Source organism: Jatropha curcas, unplaced genomic scaffold (assembly GCF_041381405.1).
Source record: "Jatropha curcas cultivar XTBG-Jc1 unplaced genomic scaffold, XTBG_Jcur_1.0 HiC_scaffold_91_pilon, whole genome shotgun sequence".
Classification (NCBI taxonomy): Eukaryota; Viridiplantae; Streptophyta; class Magnoliopsida; order Malpighiales; family Euphorbiaceae; genus Jatropha; species Jatropha curcas.
Genome location: NW_028322350.1, coordinates 36750 through 64065, shown reverse-complemented (window position 1 = coordinate 64065; position 27316 = coordinate 36750). Strand labels below are relative to the sequence as shown.

General features: G+C 34.0%; 3 protein-coding genes and 3 pseudogenes across 5 annotated transcripts; 4 read left to right on the top strand and 2 right to left on the bottom strand.

The window, feature by feature from the left end:
* Positions 1 to 2774: 2774 nt before the first annotated feature.
* Positions 2775 to 3776, top strand: LOC149492174 (uncharacterized). Its single transcript, XM_089716839.1, has one exon. The coding sequence runs from the start codon at positions 3085 to 3087 to the stop codon at positions 3625 to 3627; it is 543 nt and encodes a 180-aa protein (XP_089572965.1). The 5' UTR covers positions 2775 to 3084; the 3' UTR covers positions 3628 to 3776.
* Positions 3777 to 4353: 577 nt separating this feature from the next.
* Positions 4354 to 4994, top strand: LOC149492173 (uncharacterized). Its single transcript, XM_089716841.1, has one exon. The coding sequence runs from the start codon at positions 4514 to 4516 to the stop codon at positions 4826 to 4828; it is 315 nt and encodes a 104-aa protein (XP_089572967.1). The 5' UTR covers positions 4354 to 4513; the 3' UTR covers positions 4829 to 4994.
* Positions 4995 to 10851: 5857 nt separating this feature from the next.
* Positions 10852 to 11679, top strand: LOC149492172 (uncharacterized). The gene has a single exon (XM_089716840.1). It carries the CDS (start codon positions 10978 to 10980, stop codon positions 11500 to 11502), a length of 525 nt encoding a protein of 174 aa, XP_089572966.1. The 5' UTR covers positions 10852 to 10977; the 3' UTR covers positions 11503 to 11679.
* A 363-nt stretch (positions 11680 to 12042) lies between these two features.
* Positions 12043 to 19423, bottom strand: LOC149492171 (uncharacterized; annotated as a pseudogene). The gene is made up of 22 exons (XR_016319100.1): positions 19014 to 19423; positions 18531 to 18610; positions 18254 to 18339; positions 18096 to 18146; positions 17868 to 17983; positions 17717 to 17773; positions 17238 to 17302; positions 17014 to 17097; positions 16536 to 16586; positions 16383 to 16445; positions 16227 to 16273; positions 15797 to 15866; positions 15647 to 15709; positions 15063 to 15152; positions 14935 to 14973; positions 14164 to 14313; positions 14001 to 14078; positions 13839 to 13924; positions 13316 to 13364; positions 13140 to 13219; positions 12854 to 12947; positions 12043 to 12396 (listed from the first exon to the last, which is right to left on the bottom strand). The product of XR_016319100.1 is annotated as an uncharacterized LOC149492171 (transcript).
* Positions 19424 to 20987: 1564 nt separating this feature from the next.
* Positions 20988 to 21792, top strand: LOC149492170 (uncharacterized; annotated as a pseudogene).
* A 470-nt stretch (positions 21793 to 22262) lies between these two features.
* Positions 22263 to 25135, bottom strand: LOC149492169 (phosphoribosylformylglycinamidine cyclo-ligase, chloroplastic/mitochondrial-like; annotated as a pseudogene). Its single transcript, XR_016319097.1, has 8 exons — positions 24660 to 25135; positions 24179 to 24272; positions 23993 to 24094; positions 23841 to 23896; positions 23292 to 23468; positions 23062 to 23164; positions 22815 to 22973; positions 22263 to 22525 (listed from the first exon to the last, which is right to left on the bottom strand). The product of XR_016319097.1 is annotated as a phosphoribosylformylglycinamidine cyclo-ligase, chloroplastic/mitochondrial-like (transcript).
* Positions 25136 to 27316: the final 2181 nt, after the last annotated feature.

Sequence of the window (27316 nt, the reverse complement as noted above, 5' to 3'; positions counted from 1 at the left end):
ATAAATCCTTGACACATACCCATTAAAATTTCAGTCTAATAATATCCATCAACTTCAATAATAATAAGAAGAAGAAGCCATTATTGCCGTCCAATGTGAGCCTCCACCTCTTCTGAAAGTAACACCTGAGTCAATAATTAATGTCTATTGTTTCTTTTTCTTTTGTCCCCCAAGATTTAGCTCAAGCATGCCTCACGCCAAGAATAATCACTTATCTTGAACGAAATTGTGACAACAGCCGAAAAGTGTTACGCACCACCAAGTAGAAACAAACCAGCAAGTGTACAGGGTTGACCTTACTCCGAACAGATTGATTAATAGCCATTCATAAGCTCTCGGTATTAAATCATGTTTCTCAGTGGGGTCATTTCAAGGATTCTATAATATCTTGTGATGTTTTAAAGTAAAACTGATATGATATATGGAATCATTGATTCTTCAACCTAAATTCATAAACAGCTTGTTTAGAACATTCCTTAATTCCATTTCTTCGAACGCTTAACCACCGTTTGCTAGAGCCATCATTAAACCCAGTGAAATTTTAGTATTCTAATTAATATTCTTTAAAAAAAAAATATCTCATCAAACGAGAATTTCTCCGAAAGGGGAAAACTGATAATAACAGAAGACAGATGTGATAGAACACAACAGGAATGGTACTGTCTTAAGCATCAATCTCTAGATAGCTATACTTAGGCACAATGTTATCTTGTACGATTTGTCGTATTAGGCTACAATATCTTAATGTATATATCCACCACTCTTGGACTAGAGGTACGTAGACATTGGCGTGCCAAAGTTTTATAGAAAGTCACTGATTGTAAATACCCTAGCACAGCTGCTTGACTCCTGCTTACTATTAATTAATCACCTTTTATGTGATTAATCATGATTAAATTTTGATTTATCTCTTAAATTTGTCTTTTTTTGAATAATTAATTTCTTGAAATGGTGCATGTAACCTGTGGAGGACCAGTTCAGTACAGAATGACTTTCTCCGACTGCCGGAATCTAAAGTATGCATGATTTGACACCATGAAGCAAATGGTGGGAGACTGGGAGCTGCGCAAAGCAAGGGCTATACACTCTTTAGCCATCTTTTCAGAATTTTCACACGGGATTGTCAATTATTGAGCAATGCTATCACCAGAATATAAAGAACTTCCAAGCATATAATATATAGATAGGCCTAGGGTAATTAATGGCCAAACAATTCCATCACCAATCACTATATAGAACATGGACCTTGATTTATGACAAAGAAATATCATAGGTTATTTATTAAACTTAAAATTTATAATTGATTGGTGTACGTACGAATACATCACCAGCGGTAGATAAGTGTTTCGCGTGAGGATAATAAACATGAGAACCCCAAGGTTGGTGCTGCTCGTTTTGCTCTCTAACTTGTGGAACTACTCAAGGACAAGGAGAGACAAAAGTGACGTCGTACGATTTTAAGTGTTAAGTTCCTTGTCAGCAAGTGTCAAACTCCAAGATAAAGAAACAATTGTTACCCAAAATAAAAAAAAAAAGCCTGTATAATAATTTCAGAAATAAATTTCAGTGGAAATAAAGGAAATGTCAATCAAGCTTAGATTGTGGGAAACACTGTGATCGTATGATAAAAAAAACACGCCCCACCAATGTAAGGGTGAAGGATGCGAGTTTGTCCATGAGCACGTTCAGTGGCCGACACCCTATCTTGTCAGTTAATGAGCCAATTGCAATTTGGAGTTAGGACTTAGGTAAAAGAAATATATGTAGAGAGGACTTTCTCAAAAAAAAAAAAAAATTTATATATATATATATAGAGAGAGAGAGATGTACCACGTGTCAAATATATACACTAGGTAAAGTACGTCAAATGGTTCGTACTAATTATCTAAAATGAATTCCCTACATGATATCTAATAAAATTATTTTGTACAAATGTAAATATATTAATATTTTTTGCATTTTCCTAAAAAATAATTTTACGCATAAGTAAAAAAAAAAGTAATAAATTATAACATTTTTTTAATTCAATTAACTATTATTTGGTATATAATTATCCAATGTAGACAAATATTTTTTATTATATCTTTTTATTCGTTAGAAGGTTCAATAAACTTAAATAACACCAACGGAAGTGTTACCACCTCAATCCCTTGAAGGGTGAGAATATAAGTTCGATCTCCGGGAAATACACTGTATTAGAAGGGTTAAAAACCTTTATGCTCCATGGCTCGAGAGGAATTTCACCTCCCAAAAAAAAAAAAAAAAAAAAAAAAAAAAAAAGAGATAAGACAATGGACTATACAACATGAGGCCCCTCCTCCTTAATTCACTAAATTGATGAAAATTTGTATAATCTAAAGGACTTGAATTCCCACTTTTTTTACATTAATAACAATACCAATTACGTTAGTATCCGATTGGTTTTTCTTTATTATACTTCACTTTCACTTTGTCACGGCAAAAATATTAAATGGATTATGATAATGGTGCAGTAGCAACATTTCTCTTTAATTTGTGTCGCTTTATCTCTTTTATATATCAAGAGAAAAAAAAACAAATCTACCTTATGGATAGGATTTGTTTGGATGCTTTAGGATTTGAATACATGCCACGTTGCCATATAATGATATGTAACCAATTAATCAAAAAATTGCGCACACGTACATAGACGCGGGTTGCTCTGGTAGCATCCCCTCGTGTTGTCTCGTTTCAATTGATATATCCATCACGACGTCGTACAATTACTTAGACACATCACACCTGCTTTGCTTCCATTTTGGATAGAGGAAGAGGACAAGTGAACCTAAACCTTAAAGCATTCAGGCACTTTTTTTTAGCCTAACCCTTATGTGCCACCAATACGATAGGCTTGCTTGCTCACGAAATTCTTCGATAGGCAACTTAAAACCAACACGTGCACATTAAATCGTTACATAGAACAACCTTAATTTCTACCTATATGATAGCATTAATTTGTGTTAATATATATTATTACTATTATGATCTCCGTGTCTATAAATATAGGGTAAATGCTCTTTTACTTCGCAAAAGAGACGGTCCTTCACTTCACTTCAGTTCACTAAAATGGCAGCTGAGACTTCATCTCCATCCCAACCATCCGATAGGAAGCCTTCCGCCCTGAAATTATTTGGTTTTCCATTAACTGACCACGACGATGAAATCCGAGACAAAACTGAAAATTGTTTAGAGAGCAGGAAATTCGAGTGCCATTTTTGCCGGCGAGCCTTTGCCAACTCACAAGCATTAGGAGGCCATCAAAATGCACATAAGAGAGAGAGGCAAAGAGCGAGAAGAGCACAATACCATTGCGATCGACGCTTGCTTGCAGCTGCTCCAATTTTGAGCTCACATGCCATGAAATCAACGTCGTCTTCTTCCATTATTTATAATGGAGGATTTATTAGAAACATTGGTGTAGCTGCTAAATTTAGGCCATCGACGTCTCCCTTGCTGCTTCCATCAACTCCTCCTCGACTTTATGTTGCTGCGCAACCGTTTCGAGTTATTGCTTCAACGCCATCATCCTTCGTTGAATTTCCTGGTAAATTGATCTCTGACGAAGATGCAGGGATTGATCTTTGTCTTAAACTTACGCCCTCAGTTTAGTTCTCTATTATAAGAGTTCAAGCAGGCAATTTTTTTGTTTTTATTTTAACGTGAGTTGTGAATTTATTCAGCTCCACCTGTGATAATTAAGTCTGTCATTAATTCAATAATTTTATATTCAAAACGCTCCAGTATTGAAGTTGATGCAATGCGACTTTATAAACCTTTTACATTTTATTAAGAAAATACCCTTTCAATTAATTTTTTTTATAATGTATATTTTAATTTTATAAACATCATACATCATCAATAAAATCTTAAAGGAGAAGGAATACAAGAACCCAATTTATTAATATTAATTAATATTGCCGATTCCACTGTCCAAGCGCATACTTTAAAAATTGTCATGTGACTAGCGAGCAGGAAAGCATCTTGCAATTCTAAGCTGTTTCATAGCATATTTAATTTCAAATTACCTTTTAAGAAATGACAGAGAATAATTAATTAATTAATCAATTAATTAAATCTACATCATAATAATAGGAAAACACAGAAGCTTTTGGCTGTCCATTTCCTCATAAAAAAACCTTCCAGCTAAATTATTTTCTTTTCATATCATTTTCCCTTTTTTTCTCAAATTATTTTTAATCAAATCAAAAATAAAATATTTCATCGAGTAATGAGACCACAACCACTTCAACACAGAGTTGCAAAGAATATGGAAATTATATTGGTTAAAAATCCCAAAAGCCTAAATAAAGGTTTATCTCTATCCTTCTGTTTTGCAGTTTTTTTTTTTTTTCTTCTTCTACGATAACTGCAATATTTTTATTTTCCATCTATGCCCTTCGCCTGTTTCATAGCGTCACATTATAAACCCTAACATTTCTTTTATACATTTCTCTTCTCTTATCTTGATCTCACCATCGAGGCTACGATTGTCGATATGGACTCGTACGGTCAAAGATCTTACGGCGGTGACCGGAGGTTCGAGATTGTAAGCGGGAGGAGTTTTGGAACTAGCAATCAGATCTACGCCACTAGACCGCAATCTCCCGATCCGCCGTCTATTCCGCCTCGCGCCACCAGGCAGACTCGTACGACGTCAACGCCCTGGGGTTTTAGCGATCCAGAGACAAAGCGGAAGAAAAGGATTGCCAAGTATAAAGTTTACACAGTGGAAGGCAAAGTCAAGACGTCTTTGAAGAACGGGCTGCGTTGGATCAAGAACAAGTGCTCAAAGATCATCCATGGTTACTAAGAGTAATTTGACGGCACTGATTAATGCACGTGGCAAGGGTCCATATCAAGTGGTCCCCTGTGCGAATGTGGCAGTATACTTTAGATTGGGAAATGGTAAGCTAAAGCTAGCTTTGGTTATTGTCTATGTTAAAAATGGTGCATCCTGTGAGTATTGGACCTTTGGATTTCCTTTTCTTTTCTTTTTTATTTTATTTATTTATTATTATCAAACTGAAAGGATATATTGGTCTCATTTTGTCAGTCAATAGAATTTTTGATATTGGAAAGTAATTTTAATAGGTGAATTTTACTAGTTAATAATTGTCATTTTCATTTGATTTGAATTTTAATTAAAGATTAATACTCGCTAAGCAAGAGATGTGTGCCACTATTAAATTCATAGCCTAATCCAACACTAATGTCTATGGTTGGATTTGGTCAACTTATACAAAACTGAAACCACATCAATTCAACTTATGATTATAGTCTTAGTGTGGTTCAGTTCGTTTGCGGACAGATTGAGAAGTGCGGTTCATGAATAGTGAATACCCAGATTAACGGCTTAGCCCATTAAAGTTTGGGCCTGTGATTGGACATTGTTTCACCAATGTGTTTTTGATGCAGTTGGCGGCATGACTCATGAGGCCTGGTCCTAGAGTGTGTAAAATGACCATTAGTTGTCCTTAGATTTCAACATCTTTTTGACCATGCAAACATGATTACTCGCTCTGTTATAAGTTATTAAGATTTTTACACAACAATTAATTAAATAATTAATTCTTTTATTATAATAAAATTAATAGTAATTTATAAAGTTATTATTTATCTCAAAACCTTGAATTCCATCAATCGAATTATTTTTTTAAAAATATGAGACATCGAAAGTGATGGAAAAATATAATTTATTACTTTTTTAAAAAAATTGACTAATATTTTGAAATAGAGGGAGTAATATGTTTGAGAATTTGAAACCCGGTCTGTTAACACTATAGTTGAAGCTTTTCTCTTTAAATTTTCTACCAATCAAAACTTGAAAAGAGTTACTAACCAACCTTCCATTCTTTTCTTCCCATTCATATGTTATTCTTTTTTAGGTTTATAATGGAGAAATGGGCCCCGATGAGGGTGACCACACCAAGTAAAGAAATGAACTCCCAAAAGAGAAAGAGGCCCGTCCATATCCAATCAATCAAAGCATGGGTTTAGTTTAGATTCCCAGTACGCACGTTGTACCGCTACCGGCCTACCACGAAACATGCATTGAATTTGTTTCTCCAACTACCTGGGTTTTTAGCTACAATGAGATCCACCATCCACTTTTATTGTCTACCACTGCCAACCCACTCTCCCTGTCCCATGCAAGCCACAAACCAGTCGATTCTTAATCCCCATTTCTATTTATACGCAGAAACAAATTTTTCTGTATCAGAACAGTGATTATTTTTCCATAACCATAACCATAACCAAACTGAGAAATTATTCGACAGAAACAGATTCAATTCAGAAGATGATTTGACAAAATAATACACACATCAATAAAGATATAAAAAAGTGATATGTTTCTTTTATTTATTACATCAAAATCTGGATCCAGGAACGTACCTAAACTTCAACTAAAGTTGCAGATGTTGGATCCTCGCTTCTTTTTGATACACAAAATCAACATAAAAGACGAATGACAAAACACTTAAAGACACAGATATAGATTTTCAAACAAAACCCATACCCACAGTACTATTTTCCTCCTTCAATCTCTTTCTCAACTTAAATATTACAATATATAAAAACCCAAAAGCGACTACAGAAAATAAAAACTTCCATACAAAAACACACACCTGTCTTCGCGCAATTCTATTTCCCCTCCCTGCATGGAACATGCAAACCTCAGTTATTGTCAGCCTGGCCCTGTTGAAGCCTCATTTGTTGATAAAATTGAGCGATGAACAACTCTGCCTTAACGTCTATCGTTTCATCTCCGTCGTAGAATTCGTACTCTTGATTGTCTACGTTGCCCTCATCATCAAGCTCCTGAAGATTAACTGCCGATGCATATTGGCTCATGGCATTATCAGAGAACGAAGAAGCTCGACTTGGAGACATGGGTGGCGTAAAATCGTCTATATCTTCACCAAACGCCTGAACGGTTGGTAAAGTCACCGTTTCCCGCGGCGGACGGCAGTCGATGCTGTAACGTAGAGATTCTTGACTCTGTAAGTGTAGAGGACGGATAGAACAAACAATACTTTCCCACATAGAAGTCTCATTGGTACGGACCTTTTTCTTTTCAGTTGATTTGTTAAAATTTAGTACATGCGTAGCTAGCTTATTAATGAGGTGCATGGGACCGCTCCCTTTCTTCGTCCATCCGAAATTACGACCCCCGCTCAACATTGCCTTTGTTGGTTTTGTTCACAGCAACCGGAGAATCAAGAATAGCGAAGTTTGCTATGTTCACGGTAAGTGGTTCGTCAAGAACAGCGATGTTTGATGAGTTTCGATCCATCAAAGAGAAAAAAACTTGCTTTGGGAGGATTTTTTCTTTTTCAAAGCTTTCAGCCCCGCTAACTCGCTAAGGGCTGTCGGTGAGAGTGCGAAAGAAAGGGAGAAACTTGAGGAAACAAAGAAGGGAGGAGACGCGTATATATAGAAAAGAAGAAATAATGTTTTACCAGCAATAAATTTTTTACCAGGAATAAAAGAGTATATTCTGAGGTTTTTGCTTAGGCTTTTGCTCTATTATTATGTAGTATAATAACCAAAAATTCCAATTTGGATTCTAGTTGGATTTGTAAAAGGAAAAAATATTATTAGGTTAAGGTTATTTCAAAAACTAATAAAGAAAAAGCAAATTTCAAAGACAAAAAATAATAAAAAGAAAAAGAAACTAATGAATAGTATTCTCAATTTGTTTTAGATATAAAATTAATTTACATTCAAAGATTTGTAGTTATGTCTTTTTCTCAACAGCATTTTCGTGTAATTTGTGACCGCAAGTTTGTGTGATCAACCACCCAACTTTCTTCCCTCTAATAAAAAAGTTATAGAAGGAAAAATTATCTAAATCTAGCAAATCAAATAATTATAATTTCACCCATGAAATAATTAAATGTTGATATAAATCACTAATCCTTGTTGGCCATGCTCAACCACAATTTTTAAACCTAAGTAATTCTTATAATTTGTTTCTTTTTTTTTTCTTTTTTCCTTTAGAATCAGGAAGTATTCCTCTATTTTTCCAGTGTGAGCTGTAGAGTGCAAAACGTTGTTGATCTTCCTAACAAATGTACTTCTCTTGACGTCGAACTTGTAATTTATTTCTTTATTATGACTATATCATTATTTAAACTATCCTTAATTCCCATTTCTAAGCTACAAAGTATGTTTAATTATCAAGTATGTTAAAATTTGAATCTTATAACTCTGATTTTATTTTCAATTATTGACTTTTTATAATAATAATAATAATAATAATAATAATAATGAAAGAAGTTTCTGGTGGCAAATATCTAGGTTTTAACTTATGATATTCAGAAAATTAGAATTAAAGTATGATAGAGCTTACAGCTGGTAATTGCTTGGCTTAATTATGTTGTTACGTAAAAATTTACTTGCAGTATAGCTTCACTTCACCTTGAGCCTTCAACGACATACAATTACAAAACCACGACAATTGACAAATACTGTGGACGCCAGATAATTTCGTAACAGATGTCACGCCAATTTTACAAGGGTAGCAATTTATTTTTGTAGGGCCCATCATACAACGGTCCATCCCCCTTAGCCTGTCCTGAAATGCTATATAGCACAGCCAGCCATCCAGCCAGCCAGTCCACTCTAACCGGTCATAATGATGTTTTCTTTTTCTGGAACAGCTAACCGTTATTATGAAAAAGAGGAGCAAAAAGTTTCAAACCCTAAACTTGGTCATTGCTTCCTGGAATTGTTGCTTCCTACCTACATTACTTGTCCTGGATATCCTCATCACATGGAACTTATAGATTTTAAATACAAACGTCTTATCTTTTCTTTAAAATATATATAATAAGACAGCTATACAAATTTCTTATCATTCCGTGATTATCATGGCATTATAAAACTTTTTGGAATCAAGCTAATGATCCACATTAATTATACGATATTTAAGAGTTAAACAGCCAAAATAAAGCTTCACCAATTATTACAAGTATTTTAATTGATCTTTATCTGGAATTTAAGTTCTCTATGAAAAAATTATAATTTTGTTGGGTAGTCTACTATTATGCATGGAAACTCTCAGACATTAACATTTATCTGTCTTGGAACGTTTTCGTGGTCTATTTTCCATATAAAATATTGTTTGTTGGTGGAACATTATATTTAAATTCCCATATCATTTCCACATTTCTACATTTATGAGCATTTCCATTTCTGTGCAGCATAGATAATGCATAATATTAACTTTTAGGTAATCAATCAAATTAGGTGATAGACCATCTTTCACCCAAAAAAAAAAATAAATAAAAAATAAAAAAATAAAAAATAAAAAAAATAAAAAATTGGACTATCCCATAATTAAGGGCCATGAAAAGCTCACAAGGGCCTTAGCCAACAGTCAATGCCCTAAATTAAGTCATGAATCTGAGTGGCAGCCAAGTCATTTCATGCACCAAATTTATTAGTTTCTTCCTTAGTTATTGCATTGACCTCTGGTTGTTAACTCCCAAGTCTCCCTTTTTGCTACAATAGTAGTAATATATAAATATATTTTTAAATTCCAGTCTTAATTTATGAAGGGAAAAAAAAAAAGGATGTCTTTCTTGCAAGTATTTCGTTGTAGATTCACATTGTGATTTAAAAATTAAGCAGACATTATTTGAAAAAGACACCATATGATTAGTACAGCTCCCAAACACGGTTTAGCAATTTTTTTTATTCATAGTCATAATATTAGCATTCCAAGCTTTCTTTTTCTCTTAAGTCTTTATCGTTTTAACAAATAAATAAATGAAATGAGAAATTAAGGGTCAAGCTTTCCCTGTTTCTCTGTTGCTTAAGATCCTTTCCTGGAAGCAGAAAGAACATTACCTCTACCAGAATTTTTTTATTTTATTCAATAAAAAGACAAAAACTCCAATCAAAGTTGTGTTAGTTTCATGTTCGTTCGGGGCCTTTTGCTGCAATCATTTGTTTATTTCTAGAACATCTTTACACTATGTGACCAAAGTACCCTTCTTCATACAACTAAGTACTAACCTTTTAAGAGCATTTGATTTTCAAAATTCAAGTAATTTCAAGGAAAGGATGAATTATCAGATAAATAAAATTTTAAAAAAAGTAAAACTATATTTGATTAAATTATAAAAAAATATTTAAGAAAATATTTACTTGCTTCATACATATGCAATGAAAATTTTATAATAACCAATTACAGGATATATAACTATTGTTCAGAAACTACTTAATAAATATATGTATAATCTACTAAAAAAATATAGGTTTGAGTATTATAAATAATAATACGTAAAATAGTTATATTTGGCTAAAACTATTACATTTTTTTAAATAAAAAAGTACTTTTACATGTTTATGTAAAAATAAAGGATCCGCATATTAAAGAATTGAATTTTTCTTGAGGATGCAAGACTCTAAAACCTGTCAAATTTTGGAATCTTACTTCTCTCGACCCTTTCGTTTCTAATTTTTTTTAAACAACTGAAATTGAATTAAGCAGAACAGTTGGTAAAAGTCCTACAAGCAAAAGGCTATATGGGTAACAAACAAAGCTCTAACCAGCACACCAAAACAAAACTCGAGTAACGGTGTCGTCTGATGTTTGAATCTTCTTCGATTAAAAAAAAAAACAATAAACCAAAAAACAAAAAGAAAGCTCCAGCTAGTACAGCCGTGTCCCAACTGGGACCACCGCCCATAAGTTACCTTTCCACACCGAACAACTTTCTTTCGACTTTCCGAAGAAAAAGAAGATTAACTTTTAAGGACTCTCCTTCTCTCTCCAACAAAGCGCGTATCGAAATCCAAGACATGCATATAAATAGCATGCCATTTCACTCCATCAAATCAATCCATCAGCTCGAAAAACCTCGAACTGAAGAGTGATTTTGTTACTGATATCACAAAACAAGTATCCTAACAGTAGCAAGAAAAGCTAAAAGAAGCAGAAAAACGAAAATGGCGAGAAAAACTAGTGATGTTACACGCAGAGCATGGAACCTGCTGCGCATAGCATTGTTATGGGCAAGAAAAGGCGGTATTTTCAAGAGACGTTTAATGGTGGAACTACGTCTTTTACCAAAGTTTCTTAAAAGCTTCGGCCACAATAGTAATGCAACCCCTCTCCATTACGGAGAGCGCCAGCTCTCCTTTGATAAGACTCCCATTTTTCATGTGAAGATGCACCGCCCAGCTTCCATGCGTTTCAACCTTCCTTGCATTACACCACAAGTTGACTTTGATTATGATTTTGATCAAGTCAGCGAATATCAAGCAGGAAGGATGAGTTTCTTGAAAGGTGGAGAAGAAGAGGAGGATTGTGGATATGATCAAGGTTTTGAGGAGAGAGTTACAGAAGACGACGAAAAAGGGATTGATTTGAGAGCTGAGGAATTTATAGCTAAGTTTTATGAGCAAATAAGGCTTCAAAGACAAGTATCTTCTTTGCAATACCATGAGATGCTAAGTAGAGGCACAAGTTGATCATCTCTTGTTCTGGAGATGATTTTTTTTGCTTCCTTGTTTTTGGTTTCCAGTTTTGATACTCAACTTTTTGCAGATTCATTATCTGTTTTCTTTTTTCTTTTTTTTTCCACCCTTTGTAAAATAAGTATTTTGCCGCATTTTGTAAACACCAGAAAGCTTCCATTGAGTTTGAAATATTCTTATGCGATTACATTATGATTATGGTCATGCTTTATTTGTTTAGAGGCAGTTATAATAATGGAAATATTTTCTCTGCTTAGAACATAAATTTGACAAAGGAAAACAGAATATAAAGGCCTAATTTAATTTAATTAATTGAATTTGATTACTACAGGAAACAAAAAGTAGACATCTTAAAATGAAATTCCTAAATACCTCCCCCTCCCCATTCTACATTTTGAAGTTGAACCAAATTGGCTTTAGTAATTTATCCTAGGATAATGCTACATTCTAACTAAGCATATTATCCTATTTCAAAACTAGCAACCTATGAACATTTGTCTTCTCATTGCAATAGATACGATTTGGATAAATATCTAGGAGCAAAAGTTAAAGTTTGCATATTTATATAACTAGTGTACATTTGGGAGTCATGTATGGTATGACTTTTATGGACCAGTTCAGTAAGGAGCTGCCCCCGCCAACCAACTATAATAATTCAGATATCAAATATAAAACCGCAGTTCAAACACAAATGACCCACAAAGCCCCAATTAGGAACAACTTACAAATCTAATAGTTCATCAATCTAATTAGTTTCCCCAAAATTTTCCTTTCTCATGAGAAAGAATTACCTCTTAAGCTTGACTTTGAAGCTTCACTCAAATCAAATTCCATTCTGGTGACCATTGAGATACGATTCCAGCTGCCCCCTTGCTGCCAATATAAAACCTACACAATGAATGCCATAATTATAACTCTAACAGCCAAATTCAATAAAAATCAATAACTAATTTGCAAGAAATAGAAATTTCAGAGAGCACATACTACTCATTTTCGATCTATAACATTATGGCCTTCAACGAGAGGACTTTTCAAGGTTCTCTCCATAAATATAGATAACTCTCTCCATATATGTTAGACCAATCAAATAAAGTAATTTGATGATGACATATGAAATGGAAAAGGTGAAGGAACTATTGTTGATTATACAAACAAGAAACCAGTAATTCATCACTCAGAACCATAAAATGCATCGCTCAAAACCATTGGAAGTTGAAGATTTGTTTTTATCGCTGTTCCGGGCCAATCTTTTTCTCCAAGGATATAATCATATTCCTGATCTTCCCTTCTGTGTATTGATACAGGCCATTGGTGAAAATATGATTCAATTAATGATGATAAGTACCTAAAAATAGAGGTGAGGGCCTTCGGGGACGTGATTTGAACTCTGGATGAAATTGCACACCAACATAAAAAGGATGGCTTGGAAGCTCTAAAATCTGTACAGCAAAAGGAGTTAAGCTTATTTTTTCCATCGTTTCTAAGAAAAAAATTGACTCATGTCGCTTCAGCAGAAAGAATGGCAGGTAGAAAGCTGAAGCCCAGTGAGCTTCAACGTGTCAGAAATGGATTGGCTACAAAAGGAAAAAAAAATTAAACAAAACAAGCAAGCTAATGGACAGAAAATAGACCTCCATCCTCTTTCCTGTTTCATCCTTCCCAACAAACTTCAAGCCTCTTCTTCTAGAACTCCAATCACATCTGGATTTACCTGCAGTATAATGCCAAAATTATGGGGCCCTTCCTACAATAAGACACACTGTTATTTAAGCACTTTTCTCCTGCAAATTAGAATCACGCAACTGACCTCATATCTATGTCGATGTCGTTCATCAATGTATTGAGAATTACCATATCTGGCAATTGAAAAATCAATTGAAATAAGTTAATGCAAACATCAAAATATTCAGATTGAAAGATTGTCCATTCCAGTTCCATCACATCAGCAGAAGCCTCAAATATACAGCTTCAGGTAACAGGTTGCTGGTCAATAAAATGATCGGGGAAGAGAAAATCCAGACTTGTTTTAATCAATTTGTCATCATGCCTTTGGCTTCAGTAGGATATTATTATTGCTGATAACATAAATTTCCCATTTCAAGCTAAGAGAAGGCTTGAGTGGTTATGGGTGCAACACTACATCTCATACATGAATGAAACACACACTAGTTTTGTGGACTTCAGCTGGGCAAAAATGTCCATAGGAAAGATAATATGCATGCGAATTGAGAAAATAATTATTGAACTGTATTTTTAATTTTCAGTGACAAGGAGATTTTATGTAGTTTCCCGTTCATTTAAAAATTATGAGGCAAAAACAAAGAACATACAGTTTAGAGGTAATGCAATCAGGTGTCTGCAATAGTGTCCTCCGAGTTCCTAGTCTCATTGTGCTTCCCATGTGTGTAGTTGAACCCTGCACTTGATGTAAAATAAGCATGACACCTATGTGCAAAAAGTAAGTAGTAGTAAATGGTACAGTAGATTTATACCTCAGGCATGAATATTACAACACGATCAGATGTCTGTGCATCAAACTCTTCGCTATTTGCTTTTTCCATACCCAAAACCTGAAATGAATAATTAGAGTAGGCTGCACAGTTGTAGAATATTCTATTTTTTTAAGAAAATAAGAAAAAGAAAAGGATCACTCACAGATCGTGCAAACTCGATCACGCAAATTTGCATGCCCAAGCAAATCCCAAGATAAGGAATATTGTTTTCTCTGGCATACTTGGCAGCCAGTATCATTCCCCTCACACCACGATCTCCAAACCCACCTGGCACTAAGACACATGCTGCATTCTGCAAATTAGGATTTTGTCAAAAACACAATTAAAAGGAGAAAAGAAGAGAAGACGAAAAGTATTCAGTCTTATCATCCCCAATTGCCTTCTCCCTTTATTTCTACTAAGAACTTCATCTTTTGCTGCTCACTACGAAGATTATAGATAAAGATTTAAATCAAAGAAAATAAATAAGTAGGTGGAGTGTGGAGAAAAGGGAGAATTGCAAGAATCATGCACCTAATGAAATTAAGTCTGAAAACAACAATTCACAAGTTAATTCAAAACCCTTTCTATAGTATATCATGTTTCCTTTTTCTACCCTTTCTCCATTCTATGCAACTAGGCCCTAGGCAATGAACCGGCCTGTCTCCTTGTCCAATAAAGAGTTGCTACCTTGTTATTATCAATTTATTTTAAAATAGATAAATAAATAATTTGTGAAATGATTACAACTGAGCATGGAGACAAGCACCAAGTCAACAGTGGAAAAGCAAAGCAATTAAAAAAAATGATAGAACCAAAAGGGAATAACAGTGATCTTGACATAAGGATTGGGAAAAAGTAGCAGGAACTAAAAGAAAATGGACAATGCAAGGAAAAGGAGAAGCAAGTAGTTTTGTTGGCATGTAAAGCCTACCCTCAAAGTCTCCCAAGCAGCAGCATGAGCTTCTGGTGTCTGTTTAAGATAGAAAAATGTTAGCAGAGGGCAAACTTTTCACAAAATCCATAACGAAAGTGCACGTGCAACTAGCAAGGATTCAGTACTGATTTTGCACTATCATCTTCAAGATCTGAAGCTGCAATCCAATCAATTGATGGCTTCAATGAACATGCGATACAAGCATGCAGAAGGGCCTGCAAGCACGATACAGAATAAGAATAATAAGAGGTTGGGATATGATTTCTACATCTTAAGCAGCCAAACCTGTTTGTTAACACAAATTTCGGCTCAGTAAGCTTGGTCTTGAAAAATACAATGGAATGCATAATTGGTGAACATATGCTATTATTCTAAAACAGAAGTTTAATTCTTCTATAAGACATTAACAGAATGCCATTGAGATGTGCAGAGCACAACTTCTCTTTAAAATCTTGTAGATCATAGATAACAACAATAGTTAATGACAACATAATACTGCTCAAAAAAAAAAATAATACCTTTATCCTCTGTGTAAAGGCCTTTCAGTAATTGTTTAAAACTGGCATTTATATATATCAGGATATCTATCTTCAAACAATTTAAATTCGTGAAAAATAACACACAATATTGAGTAGTCACTCAAATTGCCCATGACATTGAGCTTTTCTTTCTTCCTCATACTAAAACACCAAGATAAAAGTTGACAAACCTTCACAACAGACAGATATGAATCTGTCAGGCCGACATACTTCCCTACCATCGCAATCCTTACCTGCACACATTATTCTCATCTTGTCAAAAGAACAAGAAAGAGTTTATGAAACAAGAGAACTACAAGATAACTGATAATAATGCTTACAGAATTAGTGAGATTATCGTAAGTCTCAGCCATCTTGGTCCAATCTTGTAAATCAGGAGGTGCAGCAATGCTGAAATAAAACATTATGGCCAATTAGCTAATATAACCAAACTTCCTGAGCTCAGCGTCTCATTCATAATTTATGATACATTTTCCTTTCCGAAGCATTCAACAAGTTCATAACCAGTTAGCTGTTCCCACAAAATAATTATTCACAGTATAATCAACATGTTGCCACAAAGTCTCTATTAATATAAAAGGCAATACAAGGCAATCAATTGAGCGGCTCAATTTAGCTAGGATCAAATTGACAACCAGCTTCGTTCAATTAGACTAAAAGCTTTGAATGGGTAAAGGTTCGTTAGAGCCTCTAATAGTGCGAGTTTGATTTAAGCCTCGGTTGTCAACAACAAATAAAAGGAAAACTAACCTGAGTAGATTAAGCTGATTTAGAATTGCATGATGAGCATTTTGGTTCTGTGAAAGGAAAAGTGTATCAAAGTCAATTAAAACAAGTATATTAAAATTTTTTTAAAAAATGATGATATTATTATGAGTGGAACCAAAGAACTGATACATAGCCTACCATAAGTAATAAAGGGATATGCCAAATGTTTGGAACATCATGGATATTGAGAATATTAGCAGCCTGTAGAGATTACAAGGAGATAAATGATATTCTCAAATAATAAAAGACAAACATCACTAGCAAGTATGAAGTAAAGCTCGTTAAGATTACCGGAACATGACAAAATTGAGAAAGTTTCTCCTTAGTATTTTCCAACAATGGCTGCAAAATAATTAGCAAAAATTCAGTTGGCGTCTTAAACTGTCAAATATAAAATAGAAGTATATATTAGTACAAACAAAGGTGCCAACGTCACAATGACGCCTCTGGACATTCATGTTCTAGCACACAGAAAAGGTATACAAGGACTTCAAAACTTTCCTCATGGAAATTGAGGTACGACTAATGCAACTGCATAATCATTAAAGAACTACACCAAACATCTAAAAGATAACCAGTCTCTAGTAGTTTCAGGAGATTTCCCAAGACAGGATAGTACACACATGAACTACAATGATATCTACTACCAGAGTCTCTAGAATGAAGTATTCATGCAATTCCCAGTGAAATTAAAGATTGTTTGGCCAAAGTATTCTAACCATTGACCCTCTTCCAAACAGATAGGTGTCAAGCACAGGAAATGACATACCTGAGCAGACCGACATGCTAATAGATGAGGAGTCAAGCCTAATGCTCTCAATTCACGGACACTATGTTGTGTAGGCTTAGTTTTCTGCATGCACAACAAGCAGAGTCATGAACATTGAAATGGAAGAATATAATCAACTTGACCTAAGCAAATGAAGTCCAGCATGAAGAATTAGAAGTATTATATAAATTTAACAAGAATAAAGCAAAATGCATCAATATGACCTGCTCTCCAACAACTCCTAGCACAGGTATCAGGCTCACATGGATAAGGCAGAAATTATCTTGTCCTGGAAAGGAAATTAACATGAGAAATTGTTAAATTAATCCTGAAATTGTCTGTTTGCAAACATTCATAAGTATATGAGAAAAGAAATCCATTACTCTAAAACATCAATTCCCATTAGCTTCCCCATGGGAACAATTAACCCCCTCTATGGAGTAATCAACTAATTGGCTCAACTAACATATATAGCCACACAAATAAGGACATTTTTATAACAGAATAAACCACAAAACAAAAGTCAAAAAAACTAGAATTTTTGAGAAGTATCAAGTCAAAACAGCTTAATTAAATAAGTTCACAAGATATCTTCTAGGGATAATAATCAATAAGTGCTAATAATCAAACCAGAGAGTAACTAAATCAACATAGAGAATATTCACTAGTGTCACAGAAGATGCAGAAAACAGTGTATCCTTACCAACCAAAAATGACAATTGACGCAAAGCTTCAATGAATGGCATTGATTCGATGTCACCTAAAAGTGAAGACAAAGCACAAATTATCCTTCATGTAAAACCAAGCAGATATAGTATTTTACATGCATCAATCCATATTTGCACTGCTCCCACCTACAGTTCCTCCCAATTCTATCACACACATCTGCAGGGCCCTCCTTTCCATCCACAGGAATGACAGCAACTGATTCAATCCAATTCTTAATGGCATCAGTGATGTGTGGAACAACCTGGAAATTACTCAAGGTAGTCAGTTACCAATACTTTCCACACGCAAGAAAAAAAAAAAGAAAATTAAATAATACATTAAGAAACATAATCCAGTCAGACGTAAAGCATCACCTGAACAGTCTTCCCAAGATAATCACCTCTCCTCTCCTTCTCAATCACAGACTGATTAAAGTTTTTAAAAAAAGAAAGAGAGAGAGAGAGAGACGAATTACTCAGAATATAGCACTCATAAATCTGCTTCATTATATCTACTTAATATGTTTAAGTACCTGAAATATCTTTCCAGTTGTAATGTTGTTATCCTTTGTGAGCGTCACGTCCAGGACCGCTCATAGTTACCCAGATCTAAATCAACCTTTTAAGAGAAACCAAGGTATAAACCTGTTAATATTTGATTATTACATTATTTCCTTACCAAAAACAGTTTTATATATATATATATATATAGTCTTATCTATTGTCTGTAATAAGAGGAAAAATAAATAAATGACTGAGAGAAGAGTTATATGTAAGGGGTAAGAAAAGCAAATGTTGAAAGGGTTAAACCTCCCCGCCATCATCGAGAACAAAAACCTCCCCATGCTCGAAAGGAGACATGGTACCAGCATCAGTATTCAGGTAAGGATCTGCAAGATATAAGCACAAATAGACATCAGAGCTGTAATTGCTCTACGATCAAACCTCAAATTGTTTAGTTGCATCAGCAAAGAAGTAATAATAATATAGATGAACTAATAAATTGATTAACGAAAAAATAAAAAATAAAAAAAAAACTGAACATGAACACGAACACTCAATAAGAAACCAACAAAAATTTGGGTTCCAAAACTTAAAAATCAAATGCCAAACAAGCAATATCAATACAATTAAACAGGATAACTTACAAATGGAAAAATTAATCAATCAAGTCCCTCAAGCAATACACGTTATTAGCCCCACAGCAAAAGGCAGCATAAAATAGAACAGCAAAACACAAAGATCAAAGCAGACGCCAAAACAAACAGATAAAGAAATACAGCTAAAGGAAACCTATTTTAATGGAGGTGACTCGAAGACCACAAGCTTTAAGGACGACGCCTACGCTACTCGCGGTAACGCCCTTGCCGAGCCCACTCACGACTCCTCCTGTCACCAGCACGTATTTCATTCTTCTTTCTGTGTCTCTTTGGCTTTGGCTTTTGTGGCTCGTTTCTGTATGTAGGCAAAGTGCTTGTATGAATGTCTGAGCGGGAAAGCTGCAATTGCAAAAGTTGCTTCACAAACTTGCGTTCGAATCTTAAAGATCCTAACAGAGGAGAATGGAGTGTGCTCAAAGACTTGCTAATGCTAAGTAGGTATTTATACATTTTTTTTCCCTCTTAACTTTTTTTATTTTTCTTTATTTTGTGTCCCTGAAATTTAGTAACCCGTTTGTTGCAGTTATTTGAATGCGATGCCCAACGCCCATCTAATGAAACGACCAAAAAACCTACTTCATCATCATATATAAATCGAGAACTATATCACTGTTGGAGGGTAACTACGTCTTTAGATTTAGATGTAATTGACAATCAGCAATCTACCCATCATAGGGAAAATGAAAACATCAAGCAGATTTCCTGACTGTGACCATTCCATTTTATTGATATCCTTTTCCTTCCTTTTCAAAAAGATTTTTGAAGAATTTGTAATTTTCACTTTTAACCCCTATTTTAAAGTTTTTATATAATAATTAAAGAAATAATTAATATTTTTTAATCTCCTGAAAATTAACATGTAATTTTAGAGAAAATAATTTCTCAAAATGATAAAAAAGTGAACGAAGAATTAATTAATTAGTGCATGATTGATATTTTAAATTGGGTCTAGCGAAAATATGCTTTTAATTTTTATGCGATTGGTTGATTTATTCCTATTACTAATAACCACATCTTTTTGGGATGCTTAAAGTAAGTTTCTTACAATAAGGATCCAATTAAAAGTATGCTATCTTTATAAAAGAATCATATCAATCAAAAAGTATCATTTTGGATGGTTCTCCACCGTAGACTTTGAGGAAAAGCCACGCCAAACTACTTTGTCCTCCTTATTGCTATCATTATTTTTCCAAATATGAACTTTATTAAATGTAATTATAAATTATAGTTTAAATTATTAATTATATGATTTTTTTATTTTTTTAAATAAACATAAATATAATTTAATGCAAAGATCATCATCCTTAGCGAAAAATATTCAATAACATTTTTATTATGAGCAACTAAATAAAATCAAACCCAACTTTTCATATAATATATACAAAAATCAAGATTGAATATTTGATTTTTAAAATCGAATCAATTTTAAGATGCAAAAATAATGAGTTGGGCATTAATTCAAATTAAAGTGTAATTGCAATTAGGTTGATAAGTTCAGGATATTCAAGATATAAAGATCGATTTAGAGCGAAATTGCAACTATTTAAAAAGTTCACGGTGAAATTGAAGGTTAAGTCTTAGAAGTGATCTATTAAGTCCCCATAAAATTATGAATTTTGGCTACATTGCACGTCTCTCCATACTAATAATAATAATATCTTTCTAATATTTTTATTTTTACATTGAAAATATTAATTTGGTATATGGTTATAGAACTTTTAAAATAAGAATTTTTATATTTTATAAATCTTAAATAGTATTTAATTGATCTAATTTTAAAAGTTAAGAGTGTCTAATAATTATAATTATTATAAATTGAAGTATTAAAAGTCGGTGTAAAAATTAGATTGTCATGAATTTTTTTTATGTAAAGTACATCAGTGAATTTATGGGTTTTCCTAATTTTTCAAAGGTAGCTATGAATGATATAGGAGTTTAATATTTTTATTTCTCTCATATCTTGCTTAAAAAAATTGGGTATTTATTGGTAAAAATCTCTTAAATAACCATAAAATTATGGTTGGGTGCAGTTCTGATTTCAAAATTACAAAATTATCCTTGCTTTATACTAACCAACTCATTTGCTTTTAAATCAGGCCCACAATTTTTGTATTTGAAACAGCGAAAAAGAGCCGTTGGACTTGAGAGAGAGAGAAAAAGAAAGTGAAAATGGTGGAAAGCGAAAGCAGGCTGGATCGTCAAGTACATTCATCATGGGCAGATGAGGTAGAGAAAGAAGAGGAAGAAGTAGCTCAAGCACAAGCTCAACTCCAGCAAAAGCAGAAACCAAACCCTTTTGGATCTGCGAGACCTAGAGAAATTGTTCTTCAGGAGAAAGGAATTGATTGGAGAAAACTCGATCTCCATCTTCAACAAAAATCCCCCTTAAGGTACTGTCTATATCATTACCTCTTACCAGCCAGCTAAATGCGAAATTATTACCAAACAATATATAACCTTTTTTTTAAAAAAAAATTATGTTTGAATACAGGCAAGAGGCCCCCAATGAGAAGTCACGCAAGGAAACATTCCAGATGCAAATTTGGAATTCAATCTATTGGCTGCCCGAAACAAGATGCCTCTGTTTGTGCCTCCGCTGAGATTTCCGCCCAAAACATGATTGCTTATAATCTGTATGGCTTCGACAATGGACAGCAAGATTTTCATCGCAGAAGTAACTTGAAACCTAATGGAATACAAAGATCCCAGAGTCATGAGCAGAGATTGCAACAGTTAAAGAAGAATGGTAGCAAAGTTGAGTCTGCCCAATCAGTAGGGAAAGGGGGTAATTTGCAAAATCCAAGAAGAAAATTCAACGGGAATGGACAGCATTTGCCATCCAATGCTAAAGACTGGAAGAATATCAAAGATGGCTTTGCATTGGGCGAAGGGGCTAAGGAGCGTCTCCCGTCGAACCATCATGTTCTAGATCCAGAAAAAATTAGTGAGCACATAATCTGTGTGTAAACTATGAGAATAAAGGAAGAGCAGACGGGGCAGTAGAATTATCACCACGATTTTGCTTTCAGTTTTTGACTTGTACCACTTGTTGCAACAGAGAGCTTTTTTAGTTATGATAGCATTTCAGATGATCTATCAATTTTTTGGAATAAATAAATGGACGATGATTTCATTTCAAGATTGAAAACTGATTCTGATTTTACTGTCTGTTTATTCTTTAGTTGCTTAAAACCACAACACTCGTCAAAGGTAAGGAAACAATGGCAATTCATAGTAAATATAAAATGCTAGTAAAGCAAACAATTAGGACTCATGATTTTTAACTCAAAAGTTTATTTCTTTCAGCCAATGTTACATAATTCCGCTTACAATGTTACACAATTCCGCTTAATAATTCAGTCAATGTCGTTTCACCTAAGTGAAAATGACTGAAAAGAAAAAAAAAAAAAAAAGCTACTGCTCGCTGTATTCTTAATCTTAGGTAAAACGTTCTGAAGGAATGGTCAAGATTTGCATGTTTTAGTTAAAGCTCACTCCTTCACCCTTTACAACTTCACCAATGCGATAAGCTTTATAATGTCCATCCGCAAGTATTCTTCGAGATGCTTCCTCAGTTACCACTAGAACCATGCCAATGCCCATGTTAAAAGTTCGCCTCATCTCAGCATCTTCTATTCTTCCAGCCTGGTACAAAGACGAGCAACAATTATAAATATTCTCATAACACAGACAGGTAAAGTCATCCAAAAATGCATGAATAGCACACCAAAAATACATATAACAGCCACAATTATACGATGAGATCTTATAGTCCAATTCAAAATTCTCTCCATGTTCTGCCACTGTATAGACAGCAAGAAGTAAAATTATAGAATCTTGCAAATTATTATTGGGTGAGATGAAATGGCAATTGAAACATGATTCTGCCCTATGTCATTCAAATATGCCATCTACAATCTATTTACGGATTTACCTCTTGGATCCATTTGAAGATAGCTGGGACTTCCCAGGAGTTATTGTAGATAAAAGCTCCAAGGCCTTCTGGAAAGACTCGAGGTATATTGTCTGTAAAACCACCTCCAGTGATGTGGGCAATGCCTTTAACACCTCCCTTGCTAATTAAGTCAAGCACCTAATTGGAAATAAAATAATCAGAATGTAATCAATATGAAAACCCTAATCATAATAATGTAAAAATAAAGCAAACCTTGGTAACCAACCTCCTTGACATATATCACAGTTGGGGCCATAAGAGCTTCCCCTAATGTAATGCCTCCACTAGGAAGTTGGTCCTTCAAAGAAAGGCCACTTCGAGCCAGAACCCTGTAAATACATGCATATGTCCATTGATGATGATATTCTATGGAAAGCAATAAAAATCACTGTGCAGTAAACATTGTATTCAATAGATGGAAAAAAAAAGGTAATAATTCTCTTAACCAGAATCAACCTTCTCACGAGAGAGAAGCCATTGGAATGCACTCCACTAGATGGCAAACCAATGAGGACATCCCCAGCCACAATGTTTTTCCCATCAATTACTGAGTCCTTCTTAACAATGCCAACTGCAAAACCACTGAGATCATACTCGCCATCTGCATAGAAATCTGGCATCTCGGCAGTCTGAAAGGAAGTTATGTTGTAGCAAAACTGTAAGTTCTGGTGATAAGTTCTAAGTATTGTGTAGAAAGAAACGCAAGAAGCTTTTACTATGGAGAAAATTTTCACTATTAAGTCCTGCCAACTATAGGTCTATTAAACAGACTGCAGAAAATGACAAAATAAATTACATGAGATGCTTTAATGGAAAAACAATACATTCTCACAACTTCTCTATTCGTATAAGCAACCATGGACTATCTTTCTTGTTCTTCTTTATAAAAATTATAAATATGATCTATGCTAGTCTAACAGGTTTAGCACTACTAGTGAACGGAATTATAGCAGCCATTGACATTGAATCAGTAGAGAGTAGGAAATAAAATTTTCAGAGTACCTCTCCCCTAGAAGAGTGCAGTCAGATTGTTGGCAACCATCAACGATGCCTTTTATAACCTACATAATAAGAGAAATTTTGAGTTAGTGCGGTTTGCTTTACACGCACAATAGTACAAACTATGAAAGGAAAATAAAACAAATGCATTATCTTACCCTTTCAGCAAGGTCAACATCAAGGCGGCTTGTTGCAAAGTAATCGAGGAAAAATAGTGGTTTGGCTCCAGAGGTAACAATATCATTGACACTCATTGCAACCTGTAATGGAAATGTATTAGGAAGTAAATACACTAGTAACCAAACAAATAAAACAATGTCCAATTGAACTAATTCAAATATTACCAGATCAATCCCAATAGTTTCATGGATTCCAGTTTCGAATGCAAGTTTAGTTTAGTTCCTACACCATCCGTGCCCGCCACAAGGTATGAATCACCTGTTCGTCAGAATATAATCAGAATACTTGATGAAACCGCAATCACCAACAAAATCCACAACACAGAAAACAGTTAAAAAATGACAACAGCATTTAATTTCAGTCCCCTAAGGATAATAGTTTCGGACATGATTTTTCACAATACCTTGACAAACAGAGAATACATATAAAAACACAGTTCTATAAGTGTAATATAAATAGCATAAAAGGTATGTACGAATACTATAGAGCACAAAATTATTGAAACTTGTAAGAGAAAGGGATTCCAACTAAAAAATGTATGCTTTTCTGACAGTAGCAATATATAATTGTTGTTAGACTAGCCATGCCAATGAACGCAGTTCATGAAGCCGAAATAAAGACTTAAAAGCCTTGAAAAATAATTACCAAGAGGGTAAAGGCCCCCAAACCCTCCAATTCCAGGTGCCATCTTTGCAATTCTCTTAACAAGCTCAGACCCAGCATCTATATCCACACCCGCCTCCCGATACGTGAGTCCTCCTGTCTTATCACTTTCCTTTGACATGGAAATACACCACCCTTGTTTGTGGCGGCAGCGGATAGAAGAGGAAATCTATAAGATAAACGTTTAAATGTGCATCCCATGTAGACAGTCGGCTGTTTTGGGTTTAATGGAAGAGGCTACGGTCGAAGCTGCGAAAACACGCGATAACTCTGTGTTTGCTGCGAAGCTGGTGGTCATTGCAAAGTAAGGAGTGAGATTCCAAGGTCGCCGAAAGTGATAAAGGCAGTGGGCAGAGACAGCGGAGCGGGAATGAGGAAAGCAGGTTAGAGATACGGCCTTGGTTGGATTTCACAGTTTCTAGCATTGACGCACCGTAACGGGCATACCGCCGCTTTCGGTAAGTGTATTATTGCTCTTAGCAACTTAGGGTTCTTTTTTATTATGGATATCTTGTGCAAATTTGGAGTTTAAATTGCATAAAGCTAATTTTAATTTTTAGTGTATAACATAAAAGTTAAAATTGTTTTTATTTTGTTATATTTTATAAAATTCTCAATATTAAGGGAGATAAATTATTATTTAATCTTACATTTAATTTAATTTAATTGCTTACATTTTTACATTAATAAATATATTAAAAGATCATTTTATTATTATCGTGCAAGATCATAATTTCAAACTTTGAAATTGTTAGGAGGATGTTACTGTCATTTTATTATTGACTCCTAACAAACTACTTTATTAAGAAATAAACATAATTTTCTAGTAATATTAATAAAAAAACAAAATGTCTTCCATGACCATATATAGAAAAACATTTTAATAGTTTTCCTAAAAAAATTATAAAGTTAAATGTTTAAGAAAACTTAATTATTTTTTAAGCGAAAATATTTTTTTAAAAAAATAAATCATACACCTAAATATATTTTTTATTCTTTGTTCCATTTTAAAAAATGAACGATATTTAAAGTTTACTTTGTTTGAAGAGCAATATTTCAAGTTTATTACTATATCTGCTCTGTAATACTTATCACGTTTGAAATTTCACATCTGTAAAGAAAATCATTAATTTTATTAAGTTATAATAAATTATTGAAAATTTGACTATATTATCTTTAATTTAATCCTAATTCTCTAAGTAATAATTATTGGTCATATACAAAGATAAATATGAAAAAAATATTTATTATTCAGTGAAACCACAAATGTGATAAATATTTTAGAACAATTATTTTCTCAAATGTGACAAATGTAATACTATTTACTCTTATTTAATATATTTTTTAAATAAATATAAAAATCAAACTATTAAATATCATCAATGAGAATTACTATAAATAAAATTAAAATATCAACATTTTTATCAGTAAATTCAATTTATTTTATTAATATGTCAAGAAAAACTTAACTTATCCTGACAATTAATCCAAGCCAATAGGCTTTCTAATACACCTAAAGTTAAGTTAAAAAAACCTGGAACAAATACATAATAATGATCAAAAAACATAACTCATAGTGTTTTTTTCCTGAGATAATAATAAAGCAACTAGATCAACATCCGAATGGAAGAGCACAAAAACTATAAACTTAAAATCATGCCACAAAAGGTTCGACGCATCATCACAAAACAATCTGCAAATTAATTGCATTCTTTGTTTAGATGCTTAAAATGCATTTGAACCAAAGAAGATATTAAAGAATCAAGTTTATTAAAACGAACTCACCATTGCCAAAGTCATTTATTTATTGAAGAAACCACAAAATGACATTTTAGAGTCTAATTCAACAATTAAAGGTAGGATCACTACAAAAAACGCCATTTTGCGACCGACAATCGGTCGCAAAATGGCAATATCGGTCGCTAATTTCATGTAGCGACCGATTTGCGACCGACAATTCGGTCGCAAAATACTGGTCGCAAATAATTTTGCGACCGATGAGACAATCGGTCGCAAATTAGATACCGATAAAATCGGTCGCAAAATTGAATATCGGTCGCAATTTTTGGTCGTGGTTTAATTGGAAATTCAGTCGCAAATTTGGTCGCAGAATCGGTCGCAATTTTTTTAAATCGGTCGCAAATCGGTCGCAATAATATTCATAATTTTTACTTTTGGTATCAAATCGGTCGCAAATCGGTCGCAAAATGAAAAAAAAAAAAATTAAATATTATTTGAAACCAAAATTTCTGCACCTGTGAAAGTTGACATAAATGCATATATATCACACAACCATTCAAGAACAGTATAAAAATGTAATTTTATTGTTCTGAACAAATTAAAATGAAAATACAAATGAAAAAATAAAAGTCCAAAATCAAATCTATATATGCTGCTGCTCATCTGCAGGATCCGATGTCGGATCTCCCGATGTCGGATCGCCGGGAGGAGTACCTGCTGGATGTGATGTAGCGCCAGGAGGGGTGACCAAGGTATCGTCTGCAGCATCGGGATCAGGAGCCGATAGTGGCTGCTGCTGAGACGTCGAAACATGTCGGTCTGTAGCAGGCGCAGGATCAGAGGGAAGTACCAGCACGGTGCTCACCGGACAGCCGCATCACATGCGCTCTAAGCTCTGC

Bases quoted from the DNA above. Each gene is read 5' to 3' on its own strand.
- LOC149492174 (XM_089716839.1), top strand. From the start codon at position 3,085: ATGGCAGCTGAGACTTCATCTCCATCCCAACCATCCGATAGGAAGCCT.
- LOC149492173 (XM_089716841.1), top strand. From the start codon at position 4,514: ATGGACTCGTACGGTCAAAGATCTTACGGCGGTGACCGGAGGTTCGAG.
- LOC149492172 (XM_089716840.1), top strand. From the start codon at position 10,978: ATGGCGAGAAAAACTAGTGATGTTACACGCAGAGCATGGAACCTGCTG.